The sequence below is a fragment of the Microcaecilia unicolor genome, chromosome 6, assembly GCF_901765095.1.
Source record: "Microcaecilia unicolor chromosome 6, aMicUni1.1, whole genome shotgun sequence".
In the NCBI taxonomy this organism is placed as follows: Eukaryota; Metazoa; Chordata; class Amphibia; order Gymnophiona; family Siphonopidae; genus Microcaecilia; species Microcaecilia unicolor.
In genome coordinates, this window is record NC_044036.1 from 99092214 (window position 1) to 99115367 (window position 23154).

The 23154-nt window shown below is 48.6% G+C and overlaps 1 protein-coding gene across 1 annotated transcript in view; it reads left to right on the forward strand.

Moving 5' to 3' along the window:
• The window catches only part of LOC115472455, a 182754-nt gene that overhangs the window by 23633 nt on the left and 135967 nt on the right, over positions 1-23154 (forward strand). Inside the window, exon 2 of the mRNA XM_030206745.1 lies at positions 11282-11511. Within this exon, the coding sequence (XP_030062605.1) occupies positions 11282-11511 (230 nt within the window). The remainder of the gene's footprint in view (positions 1-11281; positions 11512-23154) is intronic.

Sequence of the window (23154 nt, forward strand, 5' to 3'; positions counted from 1 at the left end):
GGGTACCTAGAAATTGGATGCTGGTGCCTGGGATTTCATGCCCCCAAATTTTGTTTTTGTACAACTGCCTCAAATGGTGTGTTTCCCAGTTTTGCACTGCAATGCAATTCAGTTCTCTCTGTAAGCTTGAGCTGCGTAGTGCAGGAAGTTTGGGAAATCTCATCGTTTCAAATCTTGTGGGGCTTGAAACTGCAAGATCAGTTTGAACTTCCTATACTGCATGACTCAAACTTACATAGAGAGAGCAGAATCTCAGTGGGAGAATAGGAAGCATGCTGTTTCTTCTGTAAAATGTGAGGGAAACAGGTGGGTGGCAGTGTCAGAGAGAGAGAGAGAGAGGGAGAGAGAGGGAGAGAGAGACTGGGTGAAGGCTGGGCTGGAGGAAAAGAGAGAGAGAGATCTCGGTGAAAGCTTAGGGGGAGTGGTATGAGGGAAAGGGAGAGGGAGAGACTGGGTGAAGGCTGGGGATTTGAGAGAGAGAGACTGGGTGAATCCTGGACAGACGGTATGAGAGAAAGGGAGGCTGGATGAATCCTGGGGAAGGGGGATATGAGAGACAGAGAGAGAGAGAGAGAGAGAGAGAGAGAGAGAGAGAGAGAGAGAGAGACTGACTGGGTAAGGCCTGGGGTGGGGTGAGGTGGGGGGTATGAGACAGAGAGAGAGATTGATGTCGGCCTAGGCAGGGGCAGACTGAGAGTGGTCTGGGCCCCCAGCCTGGCCACTGCCCGACGCCCCCGTACCACCGCAGCTGACGCCCCCACCATCCCAGTTTTTTCCTATCTGCTGTGCTGCTGATACTCCCCTGCTCGCAGATGCAAATTTCAAAAACTGACATATTTCAATCACTATACTATAGGTTAACAAATACACATAAAACAAAAAAAAGGAAAATATGATGATACCAATTTATTGGATCAAATATATTTTCCAGTTAGCTTTCAGAGACCAAAACCTCTTTCCTCAGGTATTAAGGTATTCTGTTCTGACATGAGAAAGGAGGGTTGGGTCTCCATACATTAGCAAAAATGTATTAAAATTAGTCCAATAAAGATATCATCTTATTTCCATTTTCTTTATTAACACAGCTACTACACTACTTCATACTAAACTAAAAATAAAATTCATTTTTCCTACCTTTGTTGTCTGTGCTTACTTTTTTCTAATTGTGTTGGTCCCAGTCTCTTGTTTCTTGTTTCTTTTTTCCTTGATCTCTTCTTAACTCTCGCCAGCGTCTATCCCTCTCTCTCCCCCCCCTTTCAATCCAGCATCTGCTCCCTCTTCTCCCCCCTTTCCATCCAGCGTCTGCCCCCTCTCTCCCCCCTTTCCATCCAGCGTCTGCCCCCTCTCTCTCTTTCCCCTTTCCGCCCAGCATCTGCCCCCTCTCCTCCCCCCTTTCCATCCAGCGTCTGCCTCCTCTCTCCCCCCTTGCCATCCAGCGTCTTCCCCCTCTCTCCCCCCTTTCCATCCAGCAGGAGGAGGAGTAGCCTAGTGGTTAGTGCAGTGGACTTTGATCCTGGGGAACTGAGTTCAATTCCCACTGCAGCGCCTTGTGACTCTGAACAAGTCACTTAACCCTCCATTGCCCCTGGTACAAAATAAGTACCTGAATATATGTAAACTGCTTAGAATGTAGTTGCAAAAATCTCAGCAAGGCAGTATGTCAAGTCCCATTTCCCTTCCCCTCCCTTTCTGTCCAGCATCTGCCCCCTCTCCTCCCCCCTTTCCATCCAGCATCTGCCCCCTCTCTCTCTTTCTCCTTTCTGTCCAGCGTCTGCCCCCTCTCTCTCCTCACTTCCATCCAGAGTCTCTCCTCTTTTGCTCCCTCCTCCATCCAGCATCTGGCCCTTCTCTCCACTTCCATCCACTCAGGCCCCTCTCTCTCCCCAGTTCCATCCAACATCTGCTTCCTCTCTCCCCCTTCCATCCAGCTTCTATCCCCTCTCTCCCCTTCATCCAGTGTCTGTCCCTCCTCTCCTCATTTCCATCTGGCATATGTCCCTTCTCTCTCCCTCATCCAGTGTCTGTCCCTCCCCTCCCTCTTTCCATCTGACATCTGTCCCCTCTCTCTTTCTCATCCAGCATCTGTCCTCCCTTTTCCCTCCATCCAGCATCTGTTCCATCTCTTCTCCCTTCCATCTGACATCTGTTCCCCCTCCCCTCCATTCTCCATCATCGTCTGTCCTTCCCCATCACCCATCGTCTGTCCTTCTCCATCTGTCCTTCCCCATCACCCAGTCACCCTTTACCTGGGGTCCTCTTTATTCCTGCTCAATTTATATGTCCCCACTATCACCCCACCTAATCCCCATATCCCCACTCTTTTTTTTTTGTTACATTTCTACCCCGCGCTTTCCCACTCATGGCAGGCTCAATGCGGCAGGCAATGGAGGGTTAAGTGACTTGCCCAGAGTCACAAGGAGCTGCCTGTGCCTGAAGTGGGAATCAAACTCAGTTCCTCAGTTCCCAGGACCAAAGTCCACCACCCTAACCACTAGGCCACTCCTCCACCCTACCCTCACAATCACAGTAGGGGCGTAGCCAGATTTTGGTGGGAGGGGGTCCAGAGCCCGAGGTAAGGGGGCACATTTTAGCCCCCTCGGTGCTGCCACCACCCACCCCCGCCATTGCCACCGCCACCAACTTTGCCCCCCCCCCCACGATGACCCTCTCGACCCCCCTCCCACCGCCAACCCGCCGTCACCTACCTTTGCTGGCGGGGGACCCCAACCCCTGCCAGCCGAGGTCCTCTTCTTCTCGCAAAAGGCTTCCTTCTGTTTCTGACGTCCTGCACGTTGTACGTGTAGGACGTCAGAAACAGAAGGAAGCCTTTTGCAAGAAGAGGACCTCGGCTGGTGGGGGTTGGGGTCCCCCACCAGCAAAAGCAGGCGACGGCGGGGTGACGGCGGGAGAGGGGTCAGGCAGGTCATTGGCAGGGGGGTCCAGGTCCAAATCTATGGGGGCCCAGGCCCCTGGCCCCACGTAGCTACGCCACTGAATTACACCCTCCCCCTTCCATCCAGTGTTACAGTCTTTTTTTCAGCCCCACCCAACACCCAAACCTTCTCTCCCCCCCCCCACCAGACACCCCCACTACCACTGGCACACCAGGACCAGGCTATCCCCACTCCCACCCAATACCCCCCTGCCGCGGCCACCACTGCTGCTGCCCTGCTGCTGTTTCAGCAGTGGTGGCAAAAATAGAAAAAAAAAAGATCGCAGGGCTGCACCATTGTTCCCTTCCCGCTCACAGCTGACCGGCTCTGCCCCGGAACAGGAAATTGTTAGAGGAAGGTGGGACCGGCAGCCGCGAACAGGAGGAACAGTGCAGCTCTGCGTCGTGATCTTTATTTCTGTTTTTGCCGCCATTGCTGTAACAGCAGCAGCAGCAGCAGTGGTGGCCGCGGCAGGAAGGTAGTGTGCAGTGGTGTGCTGGTAAATGTTTAACAACAGGCTCTCTCCCCGGTCCACCTCTGCACCCCCCCCATCCATCTCTGTGCCCCTCGTCCACCTCTGCACCCCCCCCCCCCCCAAAACTGCAGAGCTGGCTATAGCCGGGAAGAGAGCCTGGGGGGGGGGGGGCAATGCATTACTCTCTCCAAGCAAAAAAAAAAATAAATGATCCCAGGTTCCAATCTAATCCATGTTTAATGTGGGATAAAATGCCATAAATAAGTAAATAAATATAAACTTTTAATGTTGAGCACCTGATTCTCAAAGTGGGCATATTCCAAACACTATAATGAAAATAAAATGATTTTTTTCTACTTGTGTTGTCTGGTGACTTTGTTTTTCTGATCATGCTGGCCCAGTATCTGATTCTGCTGCTATCTGTCCTCTTAACTCAGTTCCCAGGGCTTCCTTTCCATTTATTTCTTTACTCTCCTCCTTTCTTCTTCATTTCGTGCCCTACATCCATAAGTAAAAGCTGGGTCCTCCGCAGACTTGACTGTCTAGTGGATCCAGCTTCTGCCTATTTTCTCCATCCATGTGCAGTTTTTCTCCTCTCTTCCTTTTTCCTCATCTCATCTCCTTCCTCTCTCTTCCCTCCCCTCCATCCATGCCCAGCATTTGTTCTCTCTCCCTTCCCCTCCATCCATGTGCATCTCCTTCCTCTGTCTTCCCTCCCCTCCATGTCCAGAATTTCTTCTCTCTCCCCTCCATTCATGTGCATCTCCTTCCTCTGTCTTCCCTCCCCTCCATGTCCAGAATTTCTTCTCTCTCCCCTCCATTCATGTGCATCTCCTTCCTGTCTTCCCTTCCCTCCCCTCCAGCCATATCCAACAATTCTCTCCTCTCCCTGCCCTCCCCTCCATCCATGTCCAGCAACCCTCCTCTCTTCACTGCCCTCCCCTTCATCCACCCATGTCCAGCAACCCTCCTCTCCCCTCCCCTCCCCTCCATCCACCCATGGTCCAGTTGCCCGAACGGTCAGTCTGCCCCTGGGCCTAGGTTATAGTGATAGTGATAATTTGAAGCAAAGAGGCAATTGCCTCTTTGCTTCACCTATCGAGGGGGTGCTGTCACACAGTTGACAGTGTGCTGGCTTCTGCCGGTGATTTGCAGAAGGTACATTATACAACTGATTTACTGAAGTTCTTTGCCCACAGTCATAAAATAGAAAACAAACCTTTGTAAGTCAGTTTCTAAAATAGCTACTGTTGACCTGAGAAGGGACAATCTTAGAGGGGCAGGGAAGGAGAAGCGAGAGACGTCTGCTCTGCAAGCTGCTATGTTTTGGGGCTGGCTCTTATATTTAATGAAAATTTGTCGAAGCCTGGTTTAAATACATTATATAGTAAGTATCTGAAGTATGACCTTACATCAGGGATTATCAACCCAGGATTTAGGATTTTCAGGATATCCACAATGAATATGCATAAGACAAAATTTCATGCACTACCTCCATTGTATGCAGATCTCTCTCTTGTGAAGGTATCCTGAAAATTTGCAAGGACAGGTTGAGAACCACTGCCATAGATGAATCACTTAAGTTAAAGATTATCCAGTATTCTTACAGATGGGTTTCATCAGACTTGCTTTGTTGTTTTGGATAACGTATAATTTGACCTTTTTAAAACCCTTCAGAGGTTCCCCCCCCCCCCCCCCCCCCCCACTATTTTAGGGATGTGCTTTCACTTGAAATGAAACAGGAAATTTTTTGCAAAATGCCCTGTTTTGTTTCATGTGGAAACTGAAATTTGGTTTGTTTTTTCCTTCTGTTTCCTTTATGTTAATTTGCTACCAGTCTCAGCTTAGCATTTGGTTTGTTGATTTTACTTGGCATTTTAAATTACGTTGCTCTCGATTTAGGTAAGGAGTACCTGTCCATTTTAATGACAACATCTCTTCCTTTGTTCAGCAATTGAGCTTTCTTAAGCACTTGACTGACCTCTATTTCTTTCGAGTTCACCACCAGTCTGTTTTATTATGTTAATTATTTGGACTGCCATTTTTAGTTACTTCATTTATCAGCTTGTTTATTATTACAATTGGCACAGGGTTTCAAGAAACTTATTTTTATACTGGCATAAGTGCATGTCACAGTCCGGCTGATATTCAGCTAGTGGCAGTCATCGTTTTTATGTCCTCTACGGGTGGTTTTCCTGGAAATTCAATGTCAGGCAATGTCCGGATACAGGCATTGAATATCCAATTGTAGGTTGGCTACTAAAACTTATGCAGTAAATGCAATATTCAGCCCTTAACCGCATAAGCTGAACCACTTAAAGGTAGGACTGCTAATTGTGCAGCAGCTCAATTTAAGCGGTTATCTTATGTGGTTAGAGGCTGAATAAATATGCCAACTCCGCCCCGGAATGTACACAAGTTAGCCGGTTTTGGTTCAGGTGCTAACCGAGAATATTCACAGTGCTAACCAGTTAAGCGCTGCTGAATATTTGTGGTCACAGACAAGCAATTAAGGGACCCTTTTATTAAGCTGTATAGGCGCCTACACGTCCTATGTGCGTCAATTTTGAAATATCGAAGAAATAGCAGCAAGGTTATGGATCAAGGGATGTTGTTAAAGGTGAAGGCTGACCAAACTAACAGACCAGACTGTAGTTAGAATGGTATGTGCACAGGAGTTCAGGAAACAGAACATGAGGTAATAGACCAAGTAGAAGGGAGTTTCTGGCTGTACAACACAAGAGAAAAAGATGATGAGTGAAAAGAATGAAGTAATGTCTTATGAAAGGGTTTTGTATAGAAACAGTATATAAGTAGCAGCATGATTAGTAAATGTTTGAGACAGTTTTTAGCCAATACTTTTGTATAAACAAACTGTACTCCTATGAGAAATGTTTAATTCTGTATACTCTATTGGTAAGTTAATGAATTGCTTTTCTCATACGTGGCCTTGGTCTTTTATCATTCCAATCCTTTCCTGGGATATGTATGAATATTGGGATGGTAGTAAAAAGACCTAAATCTTTATTGCAATACTGCATGGCCCGGCCGGTAATTTCATTTTTTATACACATCGACTAAGCACACCAGAATTGTACGCATGTAGACCATTACCGCCTGGTTAATGGGTGAGACTTTACTGCTAGGTGGCGGTAAGGTCTCAGGCCCAAAATGGATGCGCGCTAATTTTTATTTTGCCGCACATCCATTTTCGGCTAAAAAAAAGAGGCCTTTTTGCAGGTATGCTGAAAAATGGACCTGCACGTGTTCAATATACACATCTACACCAGTGCAGGCCACCGGTGGTGGGAGGTGGGGTTAGTGGTTGGGAGGCGGGGCTAGTGCTGGGCAGACTTCTAAGGTCTGTGCCCTGAAAATGGCAGATACAAATCAAGGTCAGGTATGCACAAAAAGTAGTGTAAGCCCCCACTATGATGTCATGAGTGCTCACTTGAAGGAACAGGCCCTGAAAATGTCACAGTGCTTTTCCCCACAGAAAAAAACTACCAGAGCCTTTGTCAAATTAAGGTAAAGGTTACAAATTAACGTTTATTAAAAAAACTAACATAAATTATTCTAACATCCTAATTTCTTTTAATTCAGTTGGGTGAATTACTAAACGGTTTCAGACCCTTAAACAACTATACTTCAACAAGGGTCTTTAATTAACTAGGCTTAAGCAGCCTTTGTGTTCCTGGCAGAAATGTGCTACTACAGCTTTTCACTTTAGTATTGCTCTGCCCTGGCCCAATGTCCATGTAAAAATGCCACCAAAACTGATATTTGCATTTAAAAATGAAAACTGAGTGTGCACACACACACACACACAAATATTAAAAACAACTTCACCGGCTCCGTCGCTTTCTTGCGGTGGGTACCTTAGGTTCTCAGCAGCTGGTTCAGTCTCTGGATCCCCTCCTTGGATCTTCAGGGTGTCTTCAGAACCTACTAACCTTCTCAAAGAAATCAAAGAAGGAAGACCCTGACTCCCTGTGTGTGCAGCTGAATCAGTGTCTTCTTTGGCAGAAAAGCTGTGTATACTAACTAATTCTGAAAACAAAATACAATTATTTGTCCCTGTGCTCATATCCCAAGAAACCCACAAAATCTTTTAATACACACTGAACAGTTCACTCTTAACAATGCTTCACACAACAATGCAGCACACAAACCTTTCTCACTTAAGAAACCATAAATTCTAGTAAATAGCAAGGTTCAGGTTTTGTCAGTCTCTAAGCAGCTTCCAGCACTGCTCAGATTCCAAGCGGCCTCTTTAGTTTCAATGCAGCACTGACGGTTCTATGCTGCTTCAAGCACTGCAGACCCCAACATTCTAAAGCTGCCTCAAGCTTTAGGCCACTTCAGCTTCAATGCAGCACTGGGCATTCTAAACTGTTTTTCAGCTCTGCTTTTCCCTTTCTCCCAAGAAACTCAGGAAAGTTATCAGAAAAATCACTTTTTTTTAAACAACACAGTTTTCCCTAAAGTGACTCTTCCCTGAATCAGGTCTTTAAAAGGCTCTCTTTTCTCTAAAACCAGCCTCTCAAAACACCAGCTTCTTTTAAAAATGAAATCATGAAATTAATGACTTTCTTTAATAATCCCCTGTCATATCCTTCAGGACAGTGGTCGGCAAACTCATTAGTCAACAGAGCCAAATATCAACAGTACAACGATTGAAATTTATTTTGAGAGCCAAATTTTTTAAACTTAAACTATATAGCTAGTTAATTGTCATTAACTTAATTAGGGTACTCCTAAGCTGGCCTTTGCTAAAAACTCAGTCCTGGCCAGCATTGTGCAGTAGGACTGAACTCACTCAGTTGTCTTGGCTATTTCAAAGTGCAAGGAACTTGTGCAAACAGTATCTACCATTCACTACTGTTAATAGAATTACAGCATTAAAACCAACCATTCAAGGAGACTGTATAACTCCACCCCCACCCCACGCAGCATGAGTTTGAGGTGCACTGCTACCCAGCCCCGCCCCGCCCCCACCTGCCCACCACCCTCAGCTCCCCAACAGCCCTCCTCTCTCCATTCCTGTCGGCCATGGCCACCCAGGGTTTAAACCTTACCCTTTTATTTTAAGTTGCAGCGACCGACGGCTCACTTCCAGGCTCCAGCTATTCCTTTCCCGCTGAATGACTCCTGCCCGCCCTCGCGGAAACAGGAAATACCTCATCAGGAAGGCGGGGCATTGAGCGGGAAGTGAAAGGCTGGAGGAGGTGAGCCGTCAGCCCGTTGCTGCAACTTAAAGAAGTTTAAACGCTGGGCGGCCACCGGCAGGAACGGAAAAAGGACGGAGGGCTGTCGGAGAGCTGAGGGCGGGCTGACTCTGAGCGCCGGACAGTAGTGGACTTGCGGGAAGAGCCACACTCAAGGGGCCAAAGAGCTGCATGTGGCTCGCGAGCTGCGGTTTGCCAACCACTGCATCAGGAGAATGTTGTTTTTCTGAAATCCCAAGCTTTTCAAACTCTTTTCAGAGCTCTGACATCAACTGAAATAAATTTCTAGTTCACAACGTTTTTCTCACTCCCTATAAACAGAAGTTTCCTTTCTACTTTCTCACAGGAACAATACCCTTAAAGTCTCCCAGACTACTAAAAATCCTGAAATTAGAGACCTATAACCTTTTTTCCTCTTAATTTAACCTAAAACTCAGACTGCAGCCACACTTGCCTCTGTCTCGCTTCAGGTTTTTCAACTGACTCATACACCTGAACTTTTCTGATGACATCACTCATTCTACCAGGCTCATGCATGTGAAAGTTCTAAACCCTGCACATGCCACAACTTCAAACATTGCACAAATAAACTCTATCTCCTCTTAAAGACACAGTTTCCTATTCCTTTCTCCAAACCTCAGCAGTCACTCTGCCTAGCAGTATTTATTTATTTATTCTATTTTTCCTCATTTACAGTAGCACATATGAGTTATCTTGTTGGGCAGACTGGCTGGACCATGCAGATCTTTCTCTGCCGTCATCTACTATATTACTATCCTGCTTATTTTCAAAGGAGAAGGGCAACCATCTTCCGACACAAATCGGGAGATGGCCGGCCTTCTCTTAATGCCGGCGAAATCTGTATAATCGAAAGCCGATTTTGGCCCGCTTCAACTGCTTTCCGTCGCAGGGCCGGCCAAAGTTCAAGGGGGCGTGTCAGCAGTGTACCGAAGGCAGGACAGGGGCGTGGTTAAGAGATGGCCAGCCTCGGCCGATAATGGAAAAAAGAAGGCCAGCTCTGACGAGCATTTGGCCGACTTTACTTGGTCCCTTTATGTTCACGACCAAGCCTTGAAAAGGTGCCCGAACTGACCAGATGACCACCGGAGGGAATCGGGGATCACCTCCCCTTACTCCTCCAGTTGTCACCAACCCCCTCCCACCAAAAAAAAAAAAAATTTAAACACATTTTTTGCCAGCCTCTATGCCAGCCTCAAATGTCATACCCAGCTCCATCACAGCACTATGCAGGTCCCTAGAGCAGTTTTTAGTGAGTGCAGTGCACTTCAGGCAGGCGGACCCAGGCCCATCCCCCCTACCTGTTACACTTGTGGTGGTAAATGTCAGCCCTTCAAAACCCACCAGAAACCCACTGTACCCACATGTAGGTGCTCCCCATCACGCATGGCCGCCAATATAAGGTGCTGCATGCTTTACAATGGCTATTCAGAACAACATGTCTCGAAGAAGAGAGCCAAATTTCAGCGTAGCTGAAAATCTGCTGCTTGTGCACCTGTGTGTAAGGCACAGAAGAGTCCTTTTTCCCCACCACCACCACCTGCCCCCCAGGGCTGTCTGCATCCAAACCTGGGGAGAGATAAGGGGCAGGTTGGAGAGGTAAGTGTTTGCCTCCTCCCTTCCTGACCTATCAGGGCCCTCTCCTGTAGCTACACATATAAGAGCTCCCTCAGCACTGTAAGCACAAACTGGAGTCTGCATTCAAGGGTAAGCAGTGATGTGCACATGCACATTCATTAATAAAATCTATGTACTAGACCTCAATGACCTCAATGACATCATCTATAGCTATGTAATGTGCCCCCCCCCAATCAGTGTTGTGAGTCTCTCCTATTTGATTTCCAAATGAATTTGTGTGCTGAAGGCAAGAAGGGTCATCCCCTGACTCCTGGTGTACAAACATATCTTACAGAAGATTTGGCATCAGAAGGGACCTAGAGTCCCTCTGGTGGAGGTACCACCGAATTAGACACCACAAACCTGACATGATCAGGGCAGCCAGACGGCACATCAGGGCTCAACGTAAGTATTATAAACAGGGCAACTGTACTCATTTGTAAATGTATGTATTTAATAATGCAAATGTCCTGTCCAATATCAGTTTCCATGTGGCTAATAGGCAACTAGTAAGTCATAACACCTCTGTCCCAGATCAAGGCCTGAGGTTGCAGCTACCCTCCCATGAGTGTGGCTGCAACTTCCAACTAACCTCCTCTGAGATGAATGAGATGACACGTCTTACTTCTGTATCCCCCTTTCTGGGGTGGATACTTTTTCATGGTATTCTTGCCTTAGGTCCTACTCTTAGTGGATGTCATTGCCTCATATTAAAGTTATGTGCTTCCCCCCCCAAAAAATAACCAACCCAAAATGGTCAGCCAACCATAGTCACAAATCATAATGCAAACATGCTGCTGACCAATGATTGTGGTCTGCCTGTGTAGTCAGACAAACATCCAGGGTTCCCTGTCATGTCATCTCATGCATCTCACACCCCATGGCTATAGCCCAGGGGTCACCACACCTTTCCCCATCCCCCGCCTCAGGGCAGCCAGCTCCTCCACTCTGCAAGCCATGTTGAATGTGCTGATCTCAAAGACAATCCTTTTACATACACAGGGTGCCAGCAGCAGCAGGAGGAGGCGGCCGTGGAGGCCCAGAAGGAGGCAACTGAGGAGGTCGGCCAGGAGGAGGAGGAGGCAGCTGAGGAGGTCGGCCAGGAGGAGGAGGCCGTGGAGGAGAAGTCCGTGGAGGAGGAGGCCCCACCACCTCCAGCATCCCAGCACCATCCCCAGCCCCATCCCCTGCCCCAGCACTGTGCCTCCTGCAGCAACTGGTTGATGGCCAAAACCAGTTAGTAAGTGCCCAAAACCAGTTGCTGCAGGAAGTGTCAGCAATGAGGCAGGAGATGGGGGCAATGTGGCAGGCTAATGAGCAACACCATAGGGCAGTGAGGCTGTTTTTTATTTTGTGTGTTGTGAAATAGAAGTTTAATATTGTTGATATAACAGGGTGTGTGTCTCTACTTTGTGCACCACATATTATGAAATGTTGGGGTTGATGTGAGAGGAGGCAGCAATATGGATTGCATGGCAGGTGAACTGTGACAGAGAAACGGGACATATGTGGCCATACAGAAGGCCACCTGTTCCTTCCAAGCTGCATGACTGTATGGTAAGGGGGGAGGCTGGGTGGGCGTTTGTGTTCAGGAACAGAAATGCCCATCCAGGCTCCCCCCCTCTTACCATACAGCTCCACAGCACAGAGTTGTGTAAATATATTCTCTAGCACTAGTGATCTGCCAAGTAGAAACTTGGAGATAACCATAGGTAGCGCATAGACGATGTTTGCTCTCTGATCGCCAGACATCCTTACCCACAACTAAACCACATTGGTGAGGAGCTACAAACAGCTGGGTCATGTTTTCACATCTTTTCAGCAATGGTATATAGTGCTGAGGAGAGAAGGGAAAACAAGGGTAAAAGCAATAGATAGATGTTTACTTCATCACAATTGCAATATAATACAACAGGTACAGAAGGGCACAGGCTAGGGGACATAAATATAAGTTGTTGAATTTATTTTGATTTTGCTCACAGCTTTTGCAGTAGTAGCTCAAGGTGAGTTACATTCAGGCACAGGAGGGCTCTAAGTTTGCACCTGAGGCAATGACTTGCCCAAGAAGCAGCAGTGGGATTTGAACCTGCAACCTCTGGATTACAAGACTGGTGCTCTAACCACTAGGCCACTCCAGCCACCAGGCTATAGCCACCTGCAGGTAATTTGGATTAGGAATTGTAACCAGAAGCCCTCTCCCTCACCATGACTTAAGGGCTCAGTACCTGAGGCCACCTTGAAAATAGTTTGCAGGCTAGAATTTAGAAATGTTGTTGTTCCATAACTATGGAGGATTGTAGGACTGTGTTGAATAATGTGGAAAATACATTCAGTGAATATATACTCCTCCCTCCCCACCCCAACAACCTTGACAATTGGTGGGCACTTCATAAAAGGGGACTTGGGTTCACCACAAAAAGGAGCATGGAACCTAGCGGGGAGACACATGGGGTGGAAAGCGGGAAAAAACTACCTGCTGTGGATACCCGTGAACCTGGTGAAAATAGAGGTAAGATTTGAATCTAAAGAACAGAGACAGGATGGAGAGCCCTTGACCATGAGGGATGCACACACACAAGAGGGGCCTCTTCCCCTCCCGCACCCCACAGGCAGCCACAACTGAATGGGTCCAATAGAGAACAAGACATCTGTACAATGAATTGGGTAGAACCAATCATGGCTCTCAGAGTCCAGTGTATTACAGTCCACTGCTGTCTCTTGCATTCCTCTTGACCAGCTGTCCTGCAAGATGCAAGAAGTGTTTGTTTAGCACCAACATAGCAGAAAGGGAAGAGGTGGGTGAGAGGTATGAACTTATCTTGAACTTGTGCTGCAAGAATCTGTTGGCTCCAAGGGACCAGAGGCTGCCTGCTTCAACAAAGGAGAAAGAGAATTGGGGGCAGTGAGGGAGCACATCACACACAGCAATGAACTCCTGGAGGGTAGAGAATGGAGAGTTGATCGCAAGTAGAAAATGCAAAGTATATGCTAAGCTACCAGCTAACATGCAGTCTGAAACCAAACCCACACACCAGTTATCTTTCAAGAATTGGCAAAACAGTTCCCCCCCCCCAAAAAAACAAAAAAAACCCCACAAACCACAAACAAACAAGTGTACACAAGCATACAGTGGGAAAAACAAGGTTTACTATAACTGGAGCTCAAACGCTTTCAAATACCACCCCATAATGTAAAGAAATACCTCTGAAGTGCTTCCAAATGGGAACAGCAGCTGCAGACGTTTATCATTATCACCCTTAATCGAAGTGAGGACACCCAAAACAGAGCAGCTAGGACCACCCATATTTCCCAAACCTATAACTGAAATTAAGCCGGCCATCTTCGTTTCGATAATACGGTCAGGCCAGCCAAATCTTAGCATTTTGGCCGGTTTTAGATATGGCCGGCATTGATTTCCGTCGATAATGGAAAGTAATGCCGGCGATCTCAAACCCGGCCAAATGCAAGGTATTTGGTCGTGGGAGGAGCCAGCATTTGTTGTTCACTCGTTCCCCTGATAAGCCAGGACACCAATTGGGCACCCTAGGGGGCACTTCTACAAAAGTAAGAAAAAAAATTACAATAGCTCCCAGGTGCATGGCTCCATTCCCTTAGGTGCTGAGCCCCCCAAATCCCCCCAAAACCCACTCCCCACAACTCTACACCATTACCATAGCCCTTATGGGTGAAGGGGGCACCCCATACTCCCCCAGTGGTCACCTGGTCAATTGGGGCACCTTTTTGAGGCTTGGTCGTGAAAATTAAAGGACCAAGTAAACCCGGCGAAATACTGCTGAACGCCGCTTTTTTTTCCATTATCCATGAAAGTCGGCCATCTGGTAGCCACGCCCATGTCCCGCCTTCGCTACGCCGCCAACACGCCCCCTTGAACATTCGCCGGCGAGGTGACTGTAAAGCGGCGATGCTGTCAAAAAAGCCGCTTTCGATTATACCGATTTGGCCGCTTTTGTGAGATCGCCGGCCATCTCCCGATTTATGTCGGAAAATGGCCGGCGATGACTTTCGAAAATAAGCTTGATATTCATTTTATTCTTTATAGTTGACTTATTTTTTCTCATTTTAATAATTCAGTTCATTGTTATTTATTTTCTCTTTTGTGCATATTTACATTGACAATTATTTTATATCATTAACGCCTATGTTTACTAAGATGAGTTATAGGTGCACTAGCTGGTTAACATGCGTTAATGGTTAACGCGTGTTAAACGCTAACACGCCCACAGAAATGTATAGGCGTGTTAGCATTTAACACACCTTAACTTTAAAGGTGCGTTAAAAATGCTAACGCACCTTGGTAAACATACCCTTAAGATTTATTTTTAATTCAATCCTTTTATAAATATTCATGTTTTCATACAAGTATGGTACTTACATAAATTTATTCACTAATATTAACTTATTTCTTACAATTATGTTGATACATATTAGTTCTGTATGTCATGCTCCTGATGCAGGCTTTTGCCAAAACGTGGCCGCATCAGGTTTTTATACAAGACGTTTTCTCAATAAAGCTGATTTTACCATACTGTTGTACTTCTGTGTTTCTGGTTGGAACTCATTCCCGTTAATCTACTTCACTTGCACTGTTTCACCAGCCTCAGGACTAGATGGTACCTTTTTGAAATACTGAGGGACCCCTTTTACTAAGCCGCATAGGCACCTACACGTGACCAACGCATGCCAAATTGGAGATACTGCCCAGTTACCGCATGGCCCTTAAGGTAATTTCAATTTTGGCGCGTGTCCGCTATACGCATCTGAAAAATATTTTTTATTTTCTGGTGCGCATAGCGGACATGCGCCAAGTGGCATCTGACATGCGTAGGTCATTACTGCCCAAATTCTTTACCACTTGGTCTATGGCTGACGGTAAGGTCTCAGACCCAAATTGGTCACACGGCAATTTTGATTTTGCCACACAACCATTTCGGCAAAAAAGGCCTTTTTTACAGATGCACTGGAAAATGATTTTCCGCGTGCCCAAAACCCGCGCCTACCCTACCACAGGCCATTTTTCAGCGCACCTTTGTAAAAGGACCCCTGAATGAGTAGGTAAGAAGCAACTGGAGATAGCTTCTGTCCCATTTGGATTTTGAAGCCCCTGATGGGGTAAATAATTAGGGTGGAATAGGCTCTTTATGGGACTTTTTCCTTTTGTGGGGCAAGAAAGTTGTTTTTCTAAATCTAGATTATTTTGCTAAAAAAATGAAATGAATTGAACAAACCACGAAAACACAAAATAAAAAAGTAATGAAAACATGTAACTGCATAAACTCACAATACGTTTAGTCACCTATTTGTGTGGGTGTCATATTGTTTACAGGTTTTTGGATGTTTTCAGAACTGGAAATTTTCTCTCAGTATCAAGATAGATTTTTAATGGGGTATCTAACCACAAAAGTATGCTTTGCTCGGCCCACACAAAACAATTGTTTATCAAGTACATTTTTTCTTCCATTCTTTTGCATATTCCCAGGCTAATATTCAAAACCACTATACATTCCTGTGGCTACTATAAACTTTTTTGGATAATGGTGATATTCTGTTTGATCATAAATGCTGGAGTGAGCTTTGACAGCAACTTCAGAGGTTGGGAAATAAGACCAATGTCAGGCAGACATCTATGGTCTGGGTCCTATAAAAGGCAAACAAAAAGATCAGGATCAAGGCTGCAGTAGGCTTTGACGGCAACTCCAGTAGTTGGGAAGTAGGACCAGTGCTGGGCAGACTTCTATGGTCTGTGCCTCAAAATTGGTAGGGAGAGACAGAGATCAAATGTTTAATCATGAAGAAGTGGAACCTGTGCAAAGTACCAGATTCAACTCTGGACACCTTTTTGGGCAAGCTGATGAATAGACCAAAATGTAGACTGAGATGATCAACAGTGGAATTTATTGACCAAGCACCAGAGCTCCAGGACACGAAGAAAGCGGAGCCAGGCAGAGGCAGTGGATGGCGTTCGTGGAGCCCGTGCAGGGTCAGGATCTACACCGCTGCCGTCCTCGGAGCAGGGAGAAGCAACGGAACCTCTCCCCACGGGGGACCGCACGAGGCTCGTGGGACAGCGGACGCATGCCCAGCTCTGCCTCCTCGCCCGCCAGCCCACTCAGAGCAGGGAGAGGCACTTGAGCCTCTCCCCACTGTGTAACACATGAAGTTCGCCAACAGCGACCTCACTTCCAGGCTTTACCTCCTCACCCGCCCGCCCGCCCGCCGGCTCCTCAAATGACAGGGGGGCCAGGGGAGCCCATGCCCAGAGGAGCTGCCCAAGGGGCATCAGAACCATGAAGGCGTGAGGACGTTCGCGACCGGGATCGCTGAGACCGCGAAGGGCTCAGCCAATAATGCCACGGTCAGTGCGATTGGGGCGGCAGCGGCAATGAGGTGCAGGAACAGCGCGGCGGAGGCATCCCAAAGATAGGCTCTGAGGGGCTCGGAGCAGAGCTACAACGGCGGTAGACTGCTACCTCTCCTCTAGTTCCTACCCCCAACCACGGTCACAGCTTTCGGAGCTGCGGAGTTTCGGTACCCTGGTTGGGCAGCGCTTCTGAATATCAAACTGTGGGTAGACTGCCTATTGCACTGTGGGATGCTAAGACTCTGCAGACATGGTCTGAAGGGCCTGACAGTAAAGACTAAAGTAGAAATTGCTGGGGGAGCTGAGGACACTTTCAGTGTGCCTCTGAAGGAGCCTCCTGCACTGTATACATAGGCGTAGTTTGACTGTTTCATTTGGGGGGGCAAAGGAAGGGGCGGGGCATATTAGCATATTCATTTGCATATATGTATATGCAAATTATGCTAATATGGAGGAAGGAAGGGAGCAAGAGCTGGCTTTTTTGGGAATAACCAGTGTTTGTTTGTCGATGGACAGCCACTGAATCGGAGAGGCAGCGGATTTGGCGACAGGCAGTGGTGTGCTGGTAAATGTTTAACAACAGGCTCTCCCCCCGGTCCCCCTCTGCGCCCCCCCCCCAAATTGCAGAGCTGGCTATAGCCGGGGAGAGAGCCTGGGGGGGGGGGTATAAATAAGTAAATATAAACTTTTAATGTTGAGCACCTGATTCTCAAAGTGAACATATTCCAAACACTAAAATGAAAATAAAATGATTTTTTTCTACCTTTGTTGTCTGGTGACTGTTTTTCTGATCATGCTGGTCCAGTATCTGATTCTGCTGCTATCTGTCCTCTTAACTCCGTTTCCAGGGTTTCCTTTCCATTTATTTCTTTCCTCCTTTCTTCTTCATTTCTGGTCCTCAGCTTCTGCCTATTTTCTTCATCCATGTGCAGTTTTTCTCCTCTCTTCCTTTTCCCTCATCTCATCTCCTTCCTAACTCTTTCCTTGCCTCCATCCATGTCCAGCATTTCTTTTCTCTCCTCTGCCCTCCATCCACCCATGTCCAGCGACCCTTCTCTCCCTTTGCCCTGCAAGCACCCATACCCAGCGACCCTCCTTTCCCCTGCCCCCATGCCCAGTGGCCCTCCTTTCCCCTGCCCTCCATCCACCCAGTCCAGCAGTGACCCTCCTCTCCCCTGCCCCCATGCCCAGTGGCCCTCCTTTCCCCTGCCCTCCATCCACCCAGTCCAGCAGTGACCCTCCTCTCCCCTGTCCCCATGCCCAGTGGCCCTCCTTTCCCCTGCCCTCCATCCACCCAGTCCAGCAGTGACCCTCCTCTCCCCTGCCCCCATGCCCAGTGGCCCTCCTTTCCCCTGCCCTCCATCCACCCAGTCCAGCAGTGACCCTCCTCTCCCATGTCCCCATGCCCAGTGGCCCTCCTTTCCCCTGCCCTCCATCCACCCAGTCCAGCAGTGACCCTCCTCTCCCCTGCCCCCATGCCCAGTGGCCCTCCTTTCCCCTGCCCTCCATCCACCCAGTCCAGCAGTGACCTTCCTCTCCCCTGTCCCCATGCCCATTGGCCCTCCTTCCCCCTGCCCTCCATCCACCCAGTCCAGCAGTGACCCTCCTCTCCCCTGCCCCCATGCCCAGTGGCCCTCCTTTCCCCTGCCCTCCATCCACCCAGTCCAGCAGTGACCCTCCTCTCCCATGTCCCCATGCCCAGTGGCCCTCCTTTCCCCTGCCCTCCATCCACCCAGTCCAGCAGTGACCCTCCTCTCCCCTGCCCCCATGCCCAGTGGCCCTCCTTTCCCCTGCCCTCCATCCACCCAGTCCAGCAGTGACCTTCCTCTCCCCTGTCCCCATGCCCATTGGCCCTCCTTTCCCCTGCCCTCCATCCCAGTCCAGCAGTGACCTTCCTCTCCCCTGTCCCCATGCCCAGTGGCCCTCCTTTCCCCTGCCCTCCATCCACCCAGTCCAGCAGTGACCTTCCTCTCCCCTGTCCCCATGCCCATTGGCCCTCCTTTCCCCTGCCCTCCATCCACCCAGTCCAGCAGTGACCTTCCTCTCCCCTGTCCCCATGCCCAGTGGCCCTCCATCCACCCAGTCCAACAGTGACCTTCCTCTCCCCTGTCCTCATGCCCAGTGGCCCTCCATCCACCCAGTCCAACAGTGACCCTCCTCTCCCCTGTCCCCATGCCCAGTGGCCCTCCTTTCCCCTGCCCTCCATCCACCCAGTCCAGCAGTGACCCTCCTCGCCCCTGTCCCCATGCCCAGTGGCCCTCCTTTCCCCTGCCCTCCATCCACCCAGTCCAGCAGTGACCCTCCTCTCCCCTGCCCTCCCTTCATTCCGCCCTCTCCCCGTTCCTTCTCCTCCCCCCCCCCCCCCCGCAGCGAGCCAGTTCTCCTCCCTCCCTCCGGATCCGTCCCTCACCAACTTGATCTTCGAATTCTTCGCCTGCCCACTAGCGCTGACTCTCCCCTGCCGGTTCACGATTCAAAATGGCCGCCGAGACTTCAGCAGAAGTCTCGCGAGGCCGGCTCTGAATGTCTCGGTGGCCATTTTTAAAGTGCGAACCAGCAGGGGAGAGAGCGCTAGCGCCTAGCGGGCAGACAAAGGATTCGAAGATCAGGTCGGTGAGGGACGGATACGGAGGGAGGGAGGAGAGCCGGCTCACTGGGGGGGAGGAGAAGGAACGGGGAGAGGGCGGGGCGAAGGGAGAGCTGCCTGTTGCCGGCCCTGCGTTTGGGGGGGCATTGCCCCCCCTCGCCCCCCCCAGTCTACGCCTATGACTGTATATGATTAGGCCAGAGATGCAGGGCTTGCGAGGAGTGCGGACTTGTGTGGGTTGGTCAAACTGGAAAGGACACATTGATCCTGTGGTTATGAATGAATCAGCCTGACATTGACTGGTCTGCACGCAAGCGAGCTTTTAGCTAGAGAAGCAAGACTGCTGAAATATACATGACTGAGGGCCAGATGCATAACCAAACGTTAAAAAATCTAAAACGTTAAAGTCCTAAACGAATTTTAAAAAACGAAGAATGCACCAAAAAAACAAGTCGCACATGTATGGTGCGGTACTGTAAAGTAGATTGCATCAAACTGGTGTAATCCCCGTCGGTAATCGGCCCCTAAAGCATGCGCAAAGCAGCCAGGAGTTATGCTGGCTGCTCTGCGCATGCCACAAACATCAAAACAACCAAAAAAAGAAAACCAAAACACAAACACATTGCATGGATCGGGAGGGGGAAAGGCGCTCGTCAGGAGCATCCTTCACGGACGGCCTTGCCCCCCGACCCCGCCCGAGTTCGCCGCTGCTCCCCGCTTCCCCCTGCATCAAAACAAAATCCAAACAAAAATCAAAACTTAAGGCTGCCCGGCCCCCCACCCTTCCTCTCTTCCTCTCTTTCCCAGCTCCGCCTCCCGCCATCCTCCGCCCCTGTGCCCCGCCCCTGCCGCCCCCCCGAGGTTGTCGCCGCCGCTCCCCCCTCCACCGGGCCCCCTGCTTCTTACCGGGCCCGCGCAGCGCCTCTCATCTCTGTGTGAAGGCGCTGCACGGGCAGAAAGAACAGCTGGTACCTCTTCGCCCAGTCTTCGCGTCTCTCCTTTCCTCCTGGGCCCGTCCCCATCTGATGTAGGTTACTTACATCAGACAAGGGCGGGCCCAAGAGGAAAGGAGAGACGCGAAGACTGGGCGAAGAGGCATCAGCTGTTCTTTCTGCCCGTGCAGCGCCTTCACACAGAGGTGAGAGGCGCTGTGCGGGCCCGGTAAGAAGGAGGGGGGCCCGGTGGAGGGGGGGAGCGGCAGCAACGACCTCAGGGGGTGGCGGGGGCGGGGCACGGGGGCGGAGGATGATGGGAGGCGGAGCTGGGGAAGAGAGGAAGAGAGGAAGGGAGGGGGGCCGGGGCAGTCTTAAGTTTTGATTTTTGTTTTGATGCAGGGGGAAGCAGGGGGAAACGGGGAGCAGCGGCGAACTCGGGCGGGGCAGGGAGGCAAGGCCGTCCGTGAAGGACGCTCCTGACGAGCGCCTTTGCCCCCTCCCAAGCTTGCTATCCTTTAAGGTTTGTTTGTTTTTTGTTTTTCCAAGCCCGCACAGCCACAACGAGAGGTCCAGACCTCTCGTTAGATTTCATGGCGTTTCGTTCGGTTTTCCTGCGTTAAACCAATCGGAAAAGGTTAGTGCATCTCGTTACAGTAGGGTTTCTACACGAATTGCTCATCTGCATTCCGTTTTCGTTAGCTGCTACCGTCGTTGGAAAATGGGCTTTAGTGCATGCAACGGTTAAAAAATTCTTCGTTAAAGGCTCATTTAAGGCTCGTTAAAGTTTAGTGCATCTGGCCTTCAGTGAAAGATTCTGCGAAGTCTAAAACAAGCATTCATGTGCTAGTATTCCTCCCCTAACACATTCCAAAGAGCAATTAAGTTAAGTACCCACCATTGTCTTCCAACTACCCTTCCCTGATCAAAAACAACCTCTCCCTCTGGTCAACCTGCCAGCAACAAAAGACAGCCAGCCACATATGTGACACCTCTCTGTTAACTACCTTGAAAGTGCTCTGTAGCTCCCCCCCTCCCCCTGCCTCCCCTCTGTCTCCAGACAAACCCTGGTAACAGGAGTCGGGAGAATCTCTGGGCGAGAGGGTGTGAAGCATTAGCTGCTATGAGATAGACCAAAGGAGGACCTTGACTCAGAGCTACTCCCCCCCATCTCCCCTGCTTATTAACTTACCACTGAAACCGGACCCAATACCGATCTCAGCAGCTGAAAGGCAAGCTAAATTTTACACACAAGACCAGATCAACAGACCCCACATCAAAGAACGAAGTCCTATCACGCACCCAACTATCAGTACACGATCCTAACAGTAGCCAAAGAGAATAGAAACCAAAATTAACACCCCCAAACTACTCCTAATAATCTACTCCTTAACACTGATCCACTCAACACTGACCACCCCACTTGCGGAAAGTAATATCATACCCATCCTACACAATCATCAAAGATTGATCAGACACACCACACCTCATCAAACCGACAACAACCAGAACAACACCAGCATGAGGGCAATCACAATAGAAGGGATAGAAGGGCCCAAATAAATCCACCTTAACAAAGAAACGACAACTATTAAAAGTCCACACATCACCAATCACAGAAGACCCATTCCAAATAATCCAAGTGGGCTACATCAATGCCAGATCTGCAGTAAACATAACAGCAATACTAACAGACTGGATCATGTCAGAAAACCTTGACCTACTCTTCATTAATGAAACCTGGATCCATGACCAAAAGGACCCTGTAATCCTAGACCTCTGCCCTCCAGGATACAAAATCACACACTGGACCAGAAAAGAAAAATGAGGCGGAGGCATAGCACTGATCTATCGATCCCAATCTACCACCGAAACCACTGCCAAGTCCATAACACCTCAACTAGAAATTACCTCAATTAGAATCCACATCAAAACCCTGCATGATCACTTGAACTGTGTCCTGTTTTACAGACCTCCAGGCAATTGGAACGAAGGCCAGACTAACTTCATGGACTTCATCTCAAACATGTGTAACCAACTCCAACATACTAGTACTAGGAGACATCAACCTTCACTTAGAAGACCCAAACTCCATCAACACACGAGAATGCAAGGAATTCCTCCGCTTATGGGATCTCAAATGGCCACAACTGCAAGCAACCCACAAAAAAAGGCCACACACTCGATCTCATCTTATACAAACTTTCAACAGATCAAAACTTAATAATAACTGACATCAAATGGTCAGAAACACCCTGGACCGACCACTATAAACTAAAGTTGTTCCTACACTGGCAGAAAAAGGGCTTACAACGAACTCAAGAGCACACATCCTACAGCACAAGAGGTCAAGTAGACATGAAAACATTCTGGCAACTGATATACAATAATGAATGGTCAACACAAACAGACTCCACTTACTACCGCATAGAATGGGACAAAAGATGCAAAAGCATACTAGGCAAAATAGCACCCTTACGAACTAGAACCTCACGCAAGCATAACTCGATACCATGGTTCAACGATGAACTGAAAAAGCTAAAAACACACACCAGGAAACTCGAACGAGCATGGAAGAAAACAAAAGATGAACATACACTTAACACATGGAAACAAATACAAAGAAAATACAAATACACAATAAGACAGACCAAAAGATCATTCTATAAAACTAAAATAGGGACAGATTACAAAGACACAAAAAAATTATTCCAACTGGTGAACAAGCCCCTAGACACCAACTTGGTTACTACAATGAACACAGACATCCCATCTGCAGATGAAGTATTTCAATGAAACAATTATAAACCTACGCAACACTCTACCTCAGGACACCACTGACAATGAAAACTTCCTTAATGAGCTAAACCCAACCACTGAAGAATACCCGGCTGACTGGACTTGGTAAAACTTCGCCCTCCTTACTGTCGAAACAGTTACCCAAGCGATCAGCAGATTCTCCAATACTCACTGTAAACTAGATAT